This window comes from Ammodytes marinus (assembly GCF_949987685.1).
Source record: "Ammodytes marinus genome assembly, chromosome: 24".
Taxonomy (NCBI): Eukaryota; Metazoa; Chordata; class Actinopteri; order Uranoscopiformes; family Ammodytidae; genus Ammodytes; species Ammodytes marinus.
The window spans coordinates 9,699,335-9,714,612 of NC_137228.1; the positions used below are offsets into that span (position 1 = coordinate 9,699,335).

At 41.2% G+C, this 15,278-nt stretch overlaps 3 protein-coding genes across 4 annotated transcripts in view; 1 reads left to right on the forward strand and 2 right to left on the reverse strand.

Moving 5' to 3' along the window:
- Window positions 1-1,035, forward strand: part of LOC307269875 (neuronal membrane glycoprotein M6-b-like) — a gene marked incomplete at its 3' end in the record, with an annotated part of 18,618 nt that extends 17,583 nt beyond the window's left edge. Inside the window, exon 4 of the mRNA XM_080052957.1 lies at window positions 883-1,035. Within this exon, the coding sequence (XP_079909083.1) occupies window positions 883-1,035 (153 nt within the window). The remainder of the gene's footprint in view (window positions 1-882) is intronic.
- Window positions 1,036-4,468: 3,433 nt separating this feature from the next.
- LOC307269780 (ras-related protein Rab-9A-like) lies at window positions 4,469-8,716 on the reverse strand. 2 transcript variants are annotated; one of them, XM_080052817.1, is made up of 3 exons: window positions 8,580-8,716; window positions 6,683-6,718; window positions 4,469-5,965 (listed from the first exon to the last, which is right to left on the reverse strand). In XM_080052817.1, the coding sequence occupies exon 3, from the start codon at window positions 5,910-5,912 to the stop codon at window positions 5,304-5,306; it is 609 nt and encodes a 202-aa protein (XP_079908943.1). In that variant the 5' UTR covers window positions 5,913-5,965; window positions 6,683-6,718; window positions 8,580-8,716; the 3' UTR covers window positions 4,469-5,303. The 2 variants fall into 2 exon arrangements, with proteins under 2 accessions (XP_079908943.1, XP_079908944.1); XM_080052818.1 differs by lacking the exon at window positions 6,683-6,718 and having other exon boundaries at window positions 8,580-8,683.
- A 1,519-nt stretch (window positions 8,717-10,235) lies between these two features.
- Window positions 10,236-12,832, reverse strand: tceanc (transcription elongation factor A N-terminal and central domain containing). Its single transcript, XM_080053168.1, has 2 exons — window positions 12,723-12,832; window positions 10,236-11,921 (listed from the first exon to the last, which is right to left on the reverse strand). The coding sequence occupies exon 2, from the start codon at window positions 11,913-11,915 to the stop codon at window positions 10,962-10,964; it is 954 nt and encodes a 317-aa protein (XP_079909294.1). The 5' UTR covers window positions 11,916-11,921; window positions 12,723-12,832; the 3' UTR covers window positions 10,236-10,961.
- Between the last annotated feature and the right edge of the window lie 2,446 nt (window positions 12,833-15,278).

Below are 15,278 nucleotides of genomic sequence, written 5' to 3' on the forward strand. Positions count from 1 at the left end.
CCATGTAGCTGCTCTTATGTTTAGTTTCTTAGTATCTTCGTAAATTTAAATCCTTCTTCACGGCAACACTTTCCTTTAAACAGACACATTTCCCCTCAGAGCTGGCCCAAGCCTTCATGGGGCCCTAAGCAGAATTTGATTAGGGGGGCCCCTCTCCAATGTTAGGGCTGACCAAATCATTAACTATTGTTAAATGCCATCCAGACACCCAGTGTATTCTGCTATTGCCTCCAATGTTCAGCTGGGTGAAAATAGAAGCCAGTCGACATCCCCTAGGGTCCGGGGGTATCCCCCCCGTGATATTTTTAAAAAATTTTAAAGTGAAATGCATGAATCTGGTGCACTTTGAGAGGAAAATTAAGAGGCTTAATCTGAAGAATTTTGTATTCAAAAATAATATGGAGACACTGGACACCCCTGGTCTAGGGAAATGGGGAGACAGAGAAAGAAAGAAAAAAAATCTTCTCTCCCAATGTTGTGTGACGACCCTCTGTTTTTCAACTAACTCAAAAGAGATGCAGACTAGTATTTGAGCAAAAGAGTGCAAATAGTATGCCAAACTAGATCCATATTTCTTTTTCCTGATAATCATAACCTGAACATCATAAATTCAGTAGTTGAATTTCTGAGGATGTTTCACAGCCATTCACAATTGTTTCTAATTTTCCGAGTTTTTATTGGCTTTTCCTTTGTGCAATGCATTGTCGGACATACAGTTCCATCCATCAACACCACATCAAAACAAAAAATGTAGAGCATAATTGTTACTTCTGAGGATAAACACCTTTTACTTAAAACCGGCTTCAAGTTAGTATGTTGTTTTGAACTGGGACACAGCTTCTGTTACTGACAATGAAGAAAACATCTCTGTTTCCCCTTCAGATCCACTACCTGATGATTCTAGCGGCCAACTGGGCCTACCTGAGGAGCGCCGTCTCCACGCACGAGTACCAGGACATCAAGACCAAGGACGACCAGGATCTGGAGGCCGAGGCGCGCTCCAAGGAGGGCCAGAACTCCTCCTCCTACTCATAAAGGACAAGCTAGTTCCTCTCCTACCACCACCACCACCCATCTCCTCACAGCACCTCCAAGCCCCCTCCACCCTCCAACACCCAGCCCCAGCCCGTTTTAAAACAAGAGCACCTCGGTCATGTTTGATAGTCCCCTCCCCACCCTCCACCCTCCAGCCTCCTGATTCTCCATCCTCTTCCTTTCCACCATGTTGGTTCAGAGTGGTGGGCTCAATGAGAGGGGAAGAGGATGCAGGATCGGGAGAAGCGGCAGGCCAAGATGGAGGCAGACGCTTCACAAACGGTTTGAGCTCGCCAGCCCATCAGTGGTTGAGCTCAGGTAGGCTTTGGTACATCTTGTTTTTTTCAGAAGCGTCTCCTCCCCACCATGCTTTTTTTTTGGGGGGGGCGGGGGGGTGGCTCGTGAAGGTGGGCCTGGCTGTGATGGCCTTGCGCCCTGAGCCAGCACATGCTCTTAAAAGCGTAAAAAAATAAATATTTAAAAAAATAAAAACATTCTTCACTGTCCGCTTCAGCAACAGGGAAGCCAGGCAGCGACCAACTTCCTCCGTTTTCTTTTTTTTGTGGTGTTTTATATGCATATATATGAATATGAATATATTGTGCGAATGTGTGTGATTGTTTTTTTTTAATACTCTTTGAAAAGTATGCCAGGTCCTATTATGATCTTTCTTCTTTCTTTACGTATTCTGCGCTCATAGGTTTCTTTTTTCCTTTACTTTCTTCTCCATCTTTGACTTTTTATTGCTTATGCTCGATATGTTGTTGCACTATTACGAATACAAAAAAAGGAAGAATGGAAATCCCTCAGAAACACTCAGCACCCCAGCCACCTCTCTTTAATAGAAATACCTAAATGACTCATTATCATGTGGCATCTCAAGGATTATTGTGCATTTACATATTTATCCAGCAGGGTATTAACCGTTTATTCAAGACCAGAGGTGTAGCAAACTTTTAATAAGGAACAGTTTTAGGAAAGGTACCTTTGCTTTGTTGTCAAATATGAGAAGATTGATACCATGTTGAATCTGAAGCTACGGCTAGCAGCGGGCTAGTTAGGTTGACATTAAGACTGGAAATTTGATTATTTTCACATCGGACCAGGCTAGGTGTTTGCTCTGTTAGCCATGTTTAAGGGTTCTAACCGGCCTCTCACGTTAGCTTGATATATACAGTACAAACACGAAAGTAGTATCAATCTTCGCATCTAGTTCTTGGCAAGAACAGTGTTTTTTTCCTTTTGAAAGCGGCATAGATTTTGCTTTAATTGTCACCAGCTGCAGCTGAAATCGAAGAAATAAATCGGTCTTGGTCTTTTCACACAATAGGTATTTCACACACCTCAGGTATCAACCAAATCTGATTTTAGCAAGTTTTCTTTCCCAAAGCCTCAACATTTAAACACTAACCCTTACCAAACTGTGACACATGCTGTCCTGTGTGAACTACTGTATACAGTTTTAAAAAACAGTTCTGCCATTTTCTACAATCCCTCCTTTTATGAATGAAGTTCACCTGTAAATAGCCAAATCACCCGGTAAAAGATCTCAATTTACACCTCAGTGTTTTGCCATGCTCTTTAATTTTTTACCACAAAATATACGTAAATGTACCCTGTTTAGCACTCAAATACTAGTTCTGCATTTGATATAATAATTGTAATGTAACATCTTAAATGATATGTCGTGAGAGGGATACAGTGCAGTCATATGATGGTTTCAGGTGCTTGTGAAGTGTACATTTTTAAAATGTGAAGAAAAAAAAACAATACAGAAATTGATTTTTAATGTTTTATCGGTTATAGGCAGATGAGTTTATTGTAGTGATTCAGTAATAATGATTTTATGGAACTTGTTTGTGCTTACTTTATTCAACTGCCGGCCAAATGAGTGACTTGTCAACATGTGAGTTGACGAAAAATGTCACTTTTTTCTTTCTTTCTTTCTTTTCAACGCCATGCCTCTCATACGAGCCACAGAGACTGTTTTGTATGTTTACACTGAATAAAAATAAGTCAGGAATTTTCATACATTAATTTTATAATCAGATATTGTTTAATAATCACGATTTGTATTCTATATTCGATCATCACCAGTTAGTTTACCCTAAAAAAATATTTAAAATATCATAAACACTGAAGAAGACACATTTCTGAACTTTGATGAGATGAAGCATGTCAGTATCGTCCATGTGTGCAGCTGTCTATTCTGTATAAAAAAGGACTATATTGCCACGTGTGTTATGTTTGATAAATATACGTGCTTTGACGCCAGGTTGATGTAAAGGCAAACTTCAATTTCCTATAAGACGATGCGTGTCAGGGTGTTGTCGTTTCCTCGTTATTTGCATGAAGGAGACATGACTGTGTCTTTGCAGTTTTTCAGGTGATGTGTAGTCAATGTACTGACAACTATGGTAGGCGGTGTTTGCCCCCCCCCCCCCTCTTCTTTCCACCCACTCTTTTCTAAAGAAAACTCCATTGTACTTGGATGGCATTGTACTCCCTTGTAGGTGTTTCATTATGGTTTTATTTTTTAAGTTGGAAATAGTTCTACGACTCCTATATAGTGATGATTTTTGTAACCTTCTCTAGTAAAACCGATATTTTTTATTATCGTGACGCCGTTGTGTCCTGTCTCATTCTTGTGTTTGGGTCTCTTTACGTTTTTGTATTTCCTGTTTTTGGCAACAGACCCACATTTAAAATCAAAGTGATAATTAGTACAGCAGTAGCTTCCTGTAATGTCCATCAACTAAGTAATTGTTTGATCTATAAAACGTCAAAAGAATAGTGAAAAATATCTACCAGATATTGCCACAACCAACAGCCAATAATCTAAAAAGGCCTACATTAAATTTGAGGGAAAACTAGCTTCACTTTTCATGCTCCTTACATGAATCATAAGGAGCTATTTACTCATTAAGTCAGTAGAAGTGGCCAGATTACATTATTAGTTTTAGATTAAACAAATATCAGATTGTGGGGTTTATTATGGCATTCATTGCAGACTTGACTTCCCCCACACAGAGGTGCTTACACTTTTACCTGCTCTGAAGTGTGTGAGGTAGACTGTTTGAACCAATTTGTTTTTGCTTTTATGGAAACAAAGCATACTATTTATTTATTCTGCATATAATTAATTGAGCCCATGTCATTCCCTTTGGTGCATTCATTTACAAATGAGATGGAAATTAATGTTACTGTGAGGCCACATGCTTGGCATTTGTCAATCAAATGTTTTGGATGTGGGCACAACCTTGTGGACAAAGAAGGTACTGCTCTTCAAATTGGGGAGGGGGAGGGTGATGAGAATAACACAAACAGAGTTGCTATAGTTTCATTGTTGGCTGGTTTTATTTTCAGTGTGGTAGAAAAAAGTGGGAGTCGTTTGCCCTCATGTAGGCAATGCTAAATTAGATCATACAGGCCTGTTATTTAGTCATTTGAATATTACAAGCAGTCAGCTCCATTTAAAAAGTTTGGCAGATATTCAGTTATATAAAAACTACAAAACAAATAATTAAATTATTTAATCAAAACTAGTTGATCATTTGTAGCAATCAATCGCAACAATGAACTTACCAGAGAAATAGTGTTTCCTATCTGTCATTTATTTGATCACATACATTTTTAGGTGCCCTCATTTCAACTATGTCATAGAGTTTGATTTATAGATGGAAATGTAGCAGTTCTTTGTTTCTAAACCTACAATAACTGCAAATTAGGCATTTTTATGCAAACAAATTATATAAAAAATTGAACAGCACTTTAAAGATTGATAACATATGTTTGTTTATTTAAAGACCTGGGAATCATGTGGGAGTGTTGACAGGTTCCAATCCATTTTAAACTCTTGTAATACATTACAATATTTGAGCTGTGAACGTGGTGGTATAGTTTCTGTATCTACTTCTCTTTTTGTGGGTTAACGCTTCCAGCAACAGCTGCATCAGAGGCGTCAAACTTTAGACAGATTCAAATAGTGTTTTTAGAGAACCGAACATAATGTTAAGTGTAAAATATTGGTTATATTCCCCAAAATGCAGTCTTGATCAGAGTTGGAAAATGGTGAGTGGAGAGTTTTGTTTCCCTTGTTTGGTGAAAATGTTGAATATTTGCAGAAACAATCCTCAGTTTTGGTCTTAGAAATAGAAATATTTGCTGATCCACTTCCTCTTTTTGCAAACACTCAACCCCACACAGCATGAGGCAAACTGCAGACTGCGTCACATGAGCTCCTGTTCATTCCATTCAACAGTCATATCTCAGCAGCAGGATGAGTCAGTGGGACTCTTCCTCTGCAGGTTGACTGTGTTGGTGTGGATGAGGTGGTCGGCTCTGTCGTCCAACGCCAGTATGCGCCGCACCGCCTCCTCGAAGGCAGACGCTACATTAGTCGAGTCCTTGGCGCTCGTCTCAAAGTACGGACACCCTCCGTTCTCTCTGCACCACTGCCGCGCGTCCTCCCCCGACACCTGCCGCTCGGGCACATCCACTTTGTTGCCCAGCACCACGAAGGGGAAACTATCCGGGTCTTTTACATCTGCGTAGTACGTGAACTCCTTCTTCCAGTTTGCCAGGTTGTTGAAGCTCTGTCCGTCGTCCAGGCTGAAGGTGAGCAGGCAGCAGTCGGAGCCGCGGTAGAAGGGCGTGCGGAGGCTGCGGAAGCGCTCCTGGCCAGCCGTGTCCCAGATCTGCAGGGTGACGCGCTGGCCGTCCACCTCCAGCTCCCTGTTGAGGAACTCCACGCCGATGGTGTGGAAGAGGTGCGAGTCAAACTTGCTGGTGACGTAGCGGTTCATCAGCGACGACTTGCCCACGCCGCCGTCGCCCAAAAGGATCACCTTCAGCAAGGCCGTCTTGGAGGCCGTCATGGCAGCAGTGAGGCTTTTCAAAAGGCAACGACAGTGAGCAAGAGTAGTTTCACCTGAAAAGCACAACAACAACAAAAACATCATATTAGAACGCAAAAGAGCATTTTAGCAGCCATAGAGATCCAGCTTTGCAACTAGCAATTATTTTCTTTTTGATTTATCTTTCTGTCTTAGAAATAGAAGTATAAAGAAAATGCTCTACAATGTTTCAATCAGCATTGTCTTTACTTGAAATTGTTTTGTCATTCCACCACCATTGTTTTCTTATAAGTATATGATCTCTATGTATGTAATATTTTGCCTTCTTGTTTTGTAAAAGAAGGCAAAGTAGCCTACAGCTATCAAGTACAGTACAACTAAATACCATCTTGGCCTAAATCAGCTAGTGTGTATGTAGTCCTGGTATAACTTTATTGTCTTTTTACCTTTGCCCTCACAGATAAGGTTCTGTTTTGGATAAGAAAAGTTCTTCTCAATACACTTTCACTGAATAGCACACCTCCTGTAAGAAGCTATTACTGACTGTTTATATGTTTCATCCCACTATGACAGTGGGCCAAGGAGAGCTGATTAAAGTCAGTCAACTACATAATCCTATTAAAGAAAAACAGCCATGGCCCCACTCATTACACATTTGCGTCTAATGAACTTCCTACACAGCTACAACTATATTGTGTTGTGCATTAAATGATCCGCACAGTAAGTCACATGGAGCAGTGAGTCGCCCACTACTGATTCAACAACAGAAGTTTTTTAGAATAATTCCTCACCGTTACATCAGCGCACACATCATATCTGTCACCAATCTGTAGTGTGAAAGAGAGAGGGGCGGGGGTGAGAGAGAGAGAGAGCTAGTTGTGTGTGTTAACACCAAAATGAGTTCACCCACACACAGGCTCAGCTGCAAAGCACAGTGAGGACTGACCCACACATTTAAGTTGCATACTACCACACACTTGCATAATTAACAAGGTAGTTTAAGCTAAATGGCTCAATCATGCCACCCACATACCAGAGTAAATCTCTCACAGGGAGTCACAAGCAGGTTAGGGTGGAGAGTTACAATAGCTGGCTGTCACTCCAACAACAAGTGAGTACACGTAGTATCCAGTTAATGAAGAAAGGTCTTGGGTGGAGGCTTTAATCATTTAAATAATAATGTTAGGTGAAGTTTAAAGCAACTAGTGTGTAGACAAAACTGCCTCTAAAGAAAAATACCTCTCCCAAACATGAGATGACCCATAATCAGCTTAGTGTCTCCACACATAATGACTCCTATGTTATGCTACAAGCCTACAGGCTCATATTCAATACTAGAAATAGACCATATAGCATTTTTATTTATTTTATTTAATAACCTTCTGATGATCTCGAGTTAATGGTTTGTGTATAAAATGTCAACGGTATATATATAATAATTACCGTTATGATTTCCCAACTATCATATTTGAGAAAGAAAGAGAAGCTGTAACCAGTTATCATTTGGCATTCACCTTGAAACAATTATATTTGAAAAAAAGATTAATCAACAATCAAAAAATGTATTGATTATTAAGCTCATTATTTCAGCTCTACTTGTATTTCCAGGTTATACCAAATTAAATATTGTAGTTATTCCATCGTCTATTCCAAATGTCACCATTTACCGAACTTGTGCAATATAAATATTATTAATAGCCTACAATATGTACTAGTACTCTGATGAGTTCAAAGCTCAATATGTCCATGGTTTAGCCATAAATGTAGTGTCGACACACACACACACACACACACACACACACACACACACACACACACACACACACACACACACACACACACACACACACACACACACACACACACACACACACACACACACACACACACTCACAAGTCATGTGCTCCATCCAGCAGAGGCTACTTTTAAAGAGGAGGCTTCTGTTTGGGCTCATTCCCAAATAAAAAGCTAATGAATATTTCCACCAAAACAACCAACCAAACCAACCACATGATTCAGCTTTGAACAACAACATTTAATAAATATAGTTAATCATTTTCCATTTGCTATCAATAAATTAGATTAAAAACACGAGCACAGCAGCAGTAAGCTTACTTTGAATTTTGTACAAAACATGTTTACACTTTATTCAACTTAATATTTATAAATAGGCTTATATATTTTAATTATAATGATAGCGTTGTTTTCGGCTGATTTTCATAAAGGTTGGAGTTTTGGAGCTAGTAATCCAAGCACAGCCTATTTTTCTTCAACAACACTTCAGTCTCTTTTACCTTTATTTTTCTAGATTGAAATATCTTTAACTTCTGGGGAAACATATCATAGTTGGTAGAAGACACATTTTATAAAATACAAATAGTTACTCGGTTTATACGCGTTGGCATAACCTAGCTAGCATACATGATTCATTTATCTAAAAGAGGTGTTTATCCATCAAAAACTAGCATAATCTTGAGATCACATGGCTGGATATTGTGTTTTGCTTACCTTTGTTTATTAGCCGTCAATATTTTGAGGAAAGGAGCTAAGTAGCAAGGAGTTTTGTCAATAATGGAAGCTTCACTGTAAACCGTAACTGTCCGATAATGGGCGCAACCACATTTGCAACAGAAAGTGAGAGTTTCTTCTCATGATATTTGAAGATAAGTCAAACAAATTGACTGTACCTGTCGATATAGTGGTAACAGCCCGGCTCCTGCAGTTGGTTCCCCCTCTTTCCTCCCCGGCTAGGTGCTGCTGTCCACCGGGCAGGCGTTGACATGGCGCTCCGTACGGTGTCCCCTCTGCTCTGATGACGCTCATATGACCCGGGAGCGTCACGCCTCCGCTCATCATGCGCCCAGTGCGTCCGTGTGTTCAAACACTTTAAAAAACTCTTTGTGCGACCTATTGCATACGGACATACGTGAGACTTTTATTTAAAAATGCACATTTGGGGATTTAGGACCATCAAAATGGCTCCATTAAGAAATAGGCTATGGTCACATGATCAACTAGGTTAAAAAAGAAAGACATATTACTTTTACAGATTTATTTCATGAATAGACAACAGGATTCTTCTAACAATCAAATAACGAAAAAGCACTGTAAACAAGTTGGGAACCACTGGGTTAAAGGTCCTTATAGTCTGCTGCAAACTAGGACTTTATATTGGCCTAACACTGTGCACTGTCACTACTACAACTATGAGCGAAGATGATCAGAATGTAGCCTATGCCTTTATCATCTGAGAGAAGCAACACCTACAAAGCCACCGTGCCACGATACGGAGCAGCCACACTACTGTATCTCACTGACCAGATATTGCAGTCCCGTATCTGACAACCATGAGATATCCGTTACAGGGGGGGGGGGGGGGGGGGGGGGGGGGGGGGTGTCCCTGATTTATCCTTTAAAAATATAGTTGAGCATAAAGGATGGCGTTGGACCTGGAAATGTGCTCAACAGGAGGATATTGAAAGAATGACATTGAATGGAATAAGTACTTGAATCAGCACTTGTCACATTTACATGTGATAGGAAAGCAGAACTCATGTGTGTTGCAGGATGACTAATGTGCAGACAGTATACGGTGCATGTATTGTTGCTTCCCACAACAAAACAACCTCACAAGTAGCCTATAGCGGTAAATTACAATTATTTGGCAAAGACATGGATTGGACTCAGAAAAAAATCCCTGTACGGACAAGATGTCGTCACGCTGACGTGTACATTACTCGGCGTGCCACGTCGGCTGCAGTGAAGCACCATGGGATACCCGGCCCGAGGCTGCTCAGGATTACTGACTCACATGCTCACCGTTCTCTAAGGGTCACATGCCTCATCCTCTGCAGCCAGTTTGCTCCACATGAATGAGATATTGTAGCCAGCTATAGGGCTAGGGGCCTTACTCTTCTTTTTCAGGAATTTCAGCATCCGTGACTTGTATCACTTGGAATAACAGCAAAAAACTTCAAGGGCAAAGGTCAAGGCCTTTAAAGATATTCCTCTGAGGAGAAACAGAATGAAAGAGGAGCCAGGATACGCAGTTATATTAGCAGACAAAAATAAAATGAAGAGAGCTGCGTATTGAGAAGTTGTGCCTTCAGTTTGAAACAGCAATAGGCAGTGACTTAGCCTTTCAGCCAGTGGGACACCTCCCCCGAATTCTTTGTCCAAGCCACGAGTATGTGATCAGTCCCTAGCCAATGCTCTGTCCGTTGTTTCCTCTGTGGTTTTCTCTGACTGTTCTTCCCATTTCAGTCTCAATTGGCTGTTCTTAACCAGGCATTAAAAACAGGTAGTATGTCGTGCTTCCAGACACAAGAAGAGCAACCACAAAGTCTCAACCACAATGTTTTAACATAGTCAATACAGAATCACTTGAGGTGATAACAGGAAAACCACAAAAATGAGAGCGGTTACACGCTATATGATAACACGACAGTAGAGCTCAAACAATCGGGGCCTCGCAAGGATATTATTCAGCAGAAATGAAAAGTCAAAATGCCAGAAATGTATTGTTTCCAGCTCCTCGAAAGTAAATATGTTGGGATTTTAATACTTTAATAATAGAAAACTGAATATTTGGGGGTTTTGGACTGTTGGTCGTTTAAAACAGGGAATACAAATATGCAATCTCTCTCCTTTTCTCCTACCACCTTGTGGAATAATTCATTTAACAGTGCAATATATTTTATGTACATATACTGGCACATATGTCAGCTTTATTATATTGGTATAGATGTTGTTTGAATATTGTGTGATGGGCATTTTACCACCTTTTGACTTTTTATAGGCCAAACGATTAATCAGTTAATCGAGAAAACAAGACAGATGCAGAGAGAGTAGTGCCCGAAAACGAAAATAAAAGCTGTACCAAAAACTTCAAAACTATCCTTGATCAACAAAATGTCAGAAAGTAGAGCACATAATAGTTCATAGAATTCAATATGAACTCTTACAATGTCTTCTTCTGTGCGACCAACAGCTCCTGACTCAAAGATATACTCTGTGCTGTCATATAACCAGCAAATGAGAAGCTGTAAGTAGTAAATAGAATTCAGGATTCAGAGGCAGACCCAGCCACTGTGGTACCACTGCTGACCACACCCTCCGCAGGTCACAAAGGTCATTGCGTCTTCGTCCGGGCCGCTACTTCTCACCCAGGCCGGCAGGAACAGGGCCCCCCTAGACACCTGCGTCACGCTGCAGTCTGTCCCCCCACATCTCTTGCAACGAACCTTCTGCGTGTGTGTGCCCTCTACCGCTCTGGGTAGCTGTCTCTCGCTCACGCCCTGACTTGAGTATTCCTCCCTTAGCTGACGCAGTTCGGCGCCGGCCATCTCCTCTGCGGACATCCGTGCGAAGGCCTCTGGACACAGGGAGCCGCTCAGTATTCCCTGGCGGAGATGATTGCTTTTGGGGTTCCTCAAGTTGGCCACCTTGCTCCTCACGCAGGCTTTGTACTTGAGCTGGCTGGCTTTGTGGCGCCCGTGGATGTGTCGCTCGATGTCCGCGGCCAGCTCTGCAAACCTCTCTCGGTCTGGGAGTTCTGGGCAGAGGGCGGCAAGAAGGAGCTGGACACATTTGGATCTCACGGACGAGAAGTTACAAGACTCAATGCCGCTTTGTTTGGCCTCCTCTTGTTCTTCTGCACTCTTAACACTCTTTACTTTCCCGTCACATGTCTCTTCCGAACCACAGTTGGAATCCCTGTGCTTGGAAATATCCCCAGCGTTGTCCGAGGCTGCTGGGGAAACCTCGCGAGAGAGCTCCGGGTCTGTCCTGTACTGTCTCTTCCACTTAGACAACAAGCTCTTAGCAGTCTTCTTCACGCCGCCATCGGAGCAGGTTCTCAGGAGCCCGTAGAGAACTTTGACCACGTCCGTGGCCTCCAGCTGTTCCGCCGTGACATGAGCCTTATCAAGGTCAGCGAGGAGGGTCGGGAGGTTCCCATAGCTTCTGTCTGCGTTGGCTCTCTCTATCTGCAGAGCACAGCGGACTATCTCTTTTGTGTCCATGATGGGCTACAAAGAGAGACATGTTAGGTAGTTAAATAGATAAAAAACACCGAACTACTGAATAATAATAATAATAATAATAATAATAATAATAATAATAATAATAATACCTTTATTATTTATAAAGCGCTTTTTAAAAAAGTTACAAAGTGCTTTATTCATTTAAAAAGACAACAAGCAAACATTCAAAATATGAATCAAAAACAAAGTGAAAGGTAATACACAAAGAAAAACCGACAAATATTAAAACCAATAAAAAGCATGTCTAAAATAGTGAGTTTTTAAAAGACACTTTAATGAGGACAGTGGTTAACTTAAACAGAATAGAATAGAAGCTTTATTTGTCATTGGGTAAAAACACAGTGTATTTACGCAACAAAATGAAGGTGCCGATCTTGTTCAGTGCTCTTTTTTTTAAAGGTAAATAAAATAGGAATAAAAGTACAAAATATTAATAAATCTACAACAACGACCTCCGTATAGAGGCATGTTGTTAGCTATGGTGCCCCCTCCTTTGTTTACATACCCGTTTACAGAGCCTATAAACTGTGAATTAATTTACAGCGCACACAGTACGGACAAGTGTATCACAAGGAGATAATCTCTTATTTTGACAAGAAGTGATTTTGGCAACAAGCCTTCTCCAGAATCGTTGACTCTACCTTTAATCTTTATGACAAGCACCAATAAACCCATGTAACATAATAAACAGCACCGTGAAAAACAGCCACTCTGTGTTGTCACCCCAGTGTGCACCATTCACCCTGCTATAAAACCCCTTTCTGTGTGTCTGTGTTGTTGTTTTACCTGAGAATGAGATCCCTCATGGTTTCGCAGCTCCAAAACTTTGATCCCAAAACACGTCTACAAGGGGGCAGCCATGTTGAATCTGTCTTGAAAAACAAAGTAGTTTCCCATATTCACCTCTAGATGGAGCTGTAAGCTCATGGGATCAGACGCGCAGTGTGATCATGAAGGGAATGTTTGACACCAGTTTTTTTTAAGAGCCTGAGCACACAGTTTGACATCTATAGCCCCTCCTTTTTATTATTAGAATTTAGTTTTTCGATCTCTAAGGAATTGTGGCTAATGCAAATGTTCAAATGGGAATCCTGCATCCTATACTCATCCTTCTAGTGATTTGTGTGGTGGTAAGGCTTTGCTGGTTATGTTGCTAAAAAGTACTTCTGTATAAGGATTTACTGTAGGCTGCTTTTTTTTTTAGATTGTACCCAATCCAGGAACCAGGCTAGATTTCGGTTTATTATCACATTAACTATTTTCTATGAGCTGACAACAACAAACAAATCCGGATTAAGCCAGATCTGCCTGTTGATGTTGATGGCATAACCCAATATCCTAGGGATTAAAGTATTGAAAGGGGAGACAATTTTGCAGTGTTCACGGATCGGTCTGTAACAATGATTAATCACAGAGTTGGCTGTATTGATTCTACGTGCAGAAACAAGCACAGTCTTAGCTGAAATACCGGAGAAGAATTCAAGGGTGGACTGGATCTCACAACAAGTTGAGGCAAGCCTTTCAGCTGCTGTGCAATGACATGATATGTAGTAGAAAAATGATTGTTCAGGATAAATAATGGTTTTTAGAAATGTTTCAGTGTGTTGAAATCCCTCTATGGTGGAGAGACAGAGTTTTCAGGCGGTTGTTATAATGTCTTCAGAAGCAATGAGACCTTTGACATAATTGCACGCTTGAGAGTAAGTGACGTGTGTGAATGAAAATTGAGACACTCTGGTTGCAAATGTATGCATTTAAACATAACTTTCCCACAAAGCAGTGTCACCCAATACTACATAAAAAGACTGTCTAATATTGGGGCTGTGCGCAAAGTGTCAGGGTGGGGAAGAAGAAAAACAACAAATGTTCCCAGGAAATTTGCTGGAAGCGGTTAATTTTCTTTCATTTTAGCTTGAAGGGATACCTTCTTTAGAAAAATATTTTCAAATTAATTTACGGTCACCGTCCTCCCTCTGAGCAAACAGAACATAGACAACCCTCTCTTTTTTTCTGGCATTTTCCTACAGTCCCAGAAGAGATATTTTCCCTTGAAATGATACACAACTAATAAATTAGCCCATGTAGGACCTATTATCTTCACACATCTGTCACAGCATTTTTGTAGGATTTGGTGTCCTGTTTTTATTGTGTGTTAAAGTCTGTTTTGGCAAATGTCTTGAATGGAAAGCTGTCTCACTTTTATGCACATCAATTCATCATAAACAAGACTAGAATTCCACCTTTTTAGGTCACAAATGGCCTTCTAATTCAGCACAGTTAACAACAACACCCCATTCAAAGTCCAGTCAAATCATATGTATGTCATTCTCACATATAACACCTCTGATAGACGAGCAGTAGGCCATTATGTAACATGGGAGTATGACATCACCCTCTTGATCTTATGTTAAAAACTTCTTGCTTTTGAGAGTAATGCAGCTGAGGGCTTCCTATGGCAGCAGAAGGCTCAGAGGGGAAAAAATTAGATGCCGTCTCTTCGCATTAAAAGCTTCTGGGCTCCCAAGTCTTCGACCTCGCAGCTTTTTAAAACCCCAAATGTACATAGTGGCTTCCAGGAGGCTTTTAGCAGCGTTAATGGTTAACTTTTTGTGTGCTGCCTTTAGGAGCTGTCTGTCTGTGTATCCAGCAATGAGAAATGTTAGATAATCATTTTGCATCAAGTTTTTGTTTGTGCTGTGGTGTATTGCTCCTTTGGTGGATGTTAAGTGGATTTTTTGGACCTCCAACTCAAAGTGCGCGTGTGTGTGTGTGTGTGTGTGTGTGTGTGTGTGTGTGTGTGTGTGTGTGTGTGTGTGTGTGTGTGTGTGTGTGTGTGTGTGTGTGTGTGTGTGTGTGTGTGTGTGTGTGTGTGTGTGTGTGTGTGTGTGTGTGTGTGTATTGAGATGGGTGGGGTCCAGCTGTCTGTGCCTTCAATGTACACAAATGTAATAAAAATAAGAGTCCCTCTTTCTGGCAGGCGACTGCATGCAGGCCCCCCTGCCTTTTGTTTCTCCTACCACAAATGACTGAAATTCCAGAGAACACAACACAAGGCTCCTTGGGATCTTATCAAGTAATTTCTCTGCGGCCTGTCTGCACTCATGCTCCTTATCTGTGGGAATGGAATTTTACCAGCACGCCACTGCAGCTGTGATGGTAATCAGCCTAGAGGGGGCGCTCTCTGCACTGTGCTTGGCCTCCACTGGAGCTGGACAAGGAAGTGGAGTCCTGCTGTATCACATCCTGCTTTTGTTGTCTCCGCCTCTTCTGCAGACCACGCCACACTTGGCAGCGTGTACGCATGGGCGCACACACACATGCACAGACAGACACACACACATG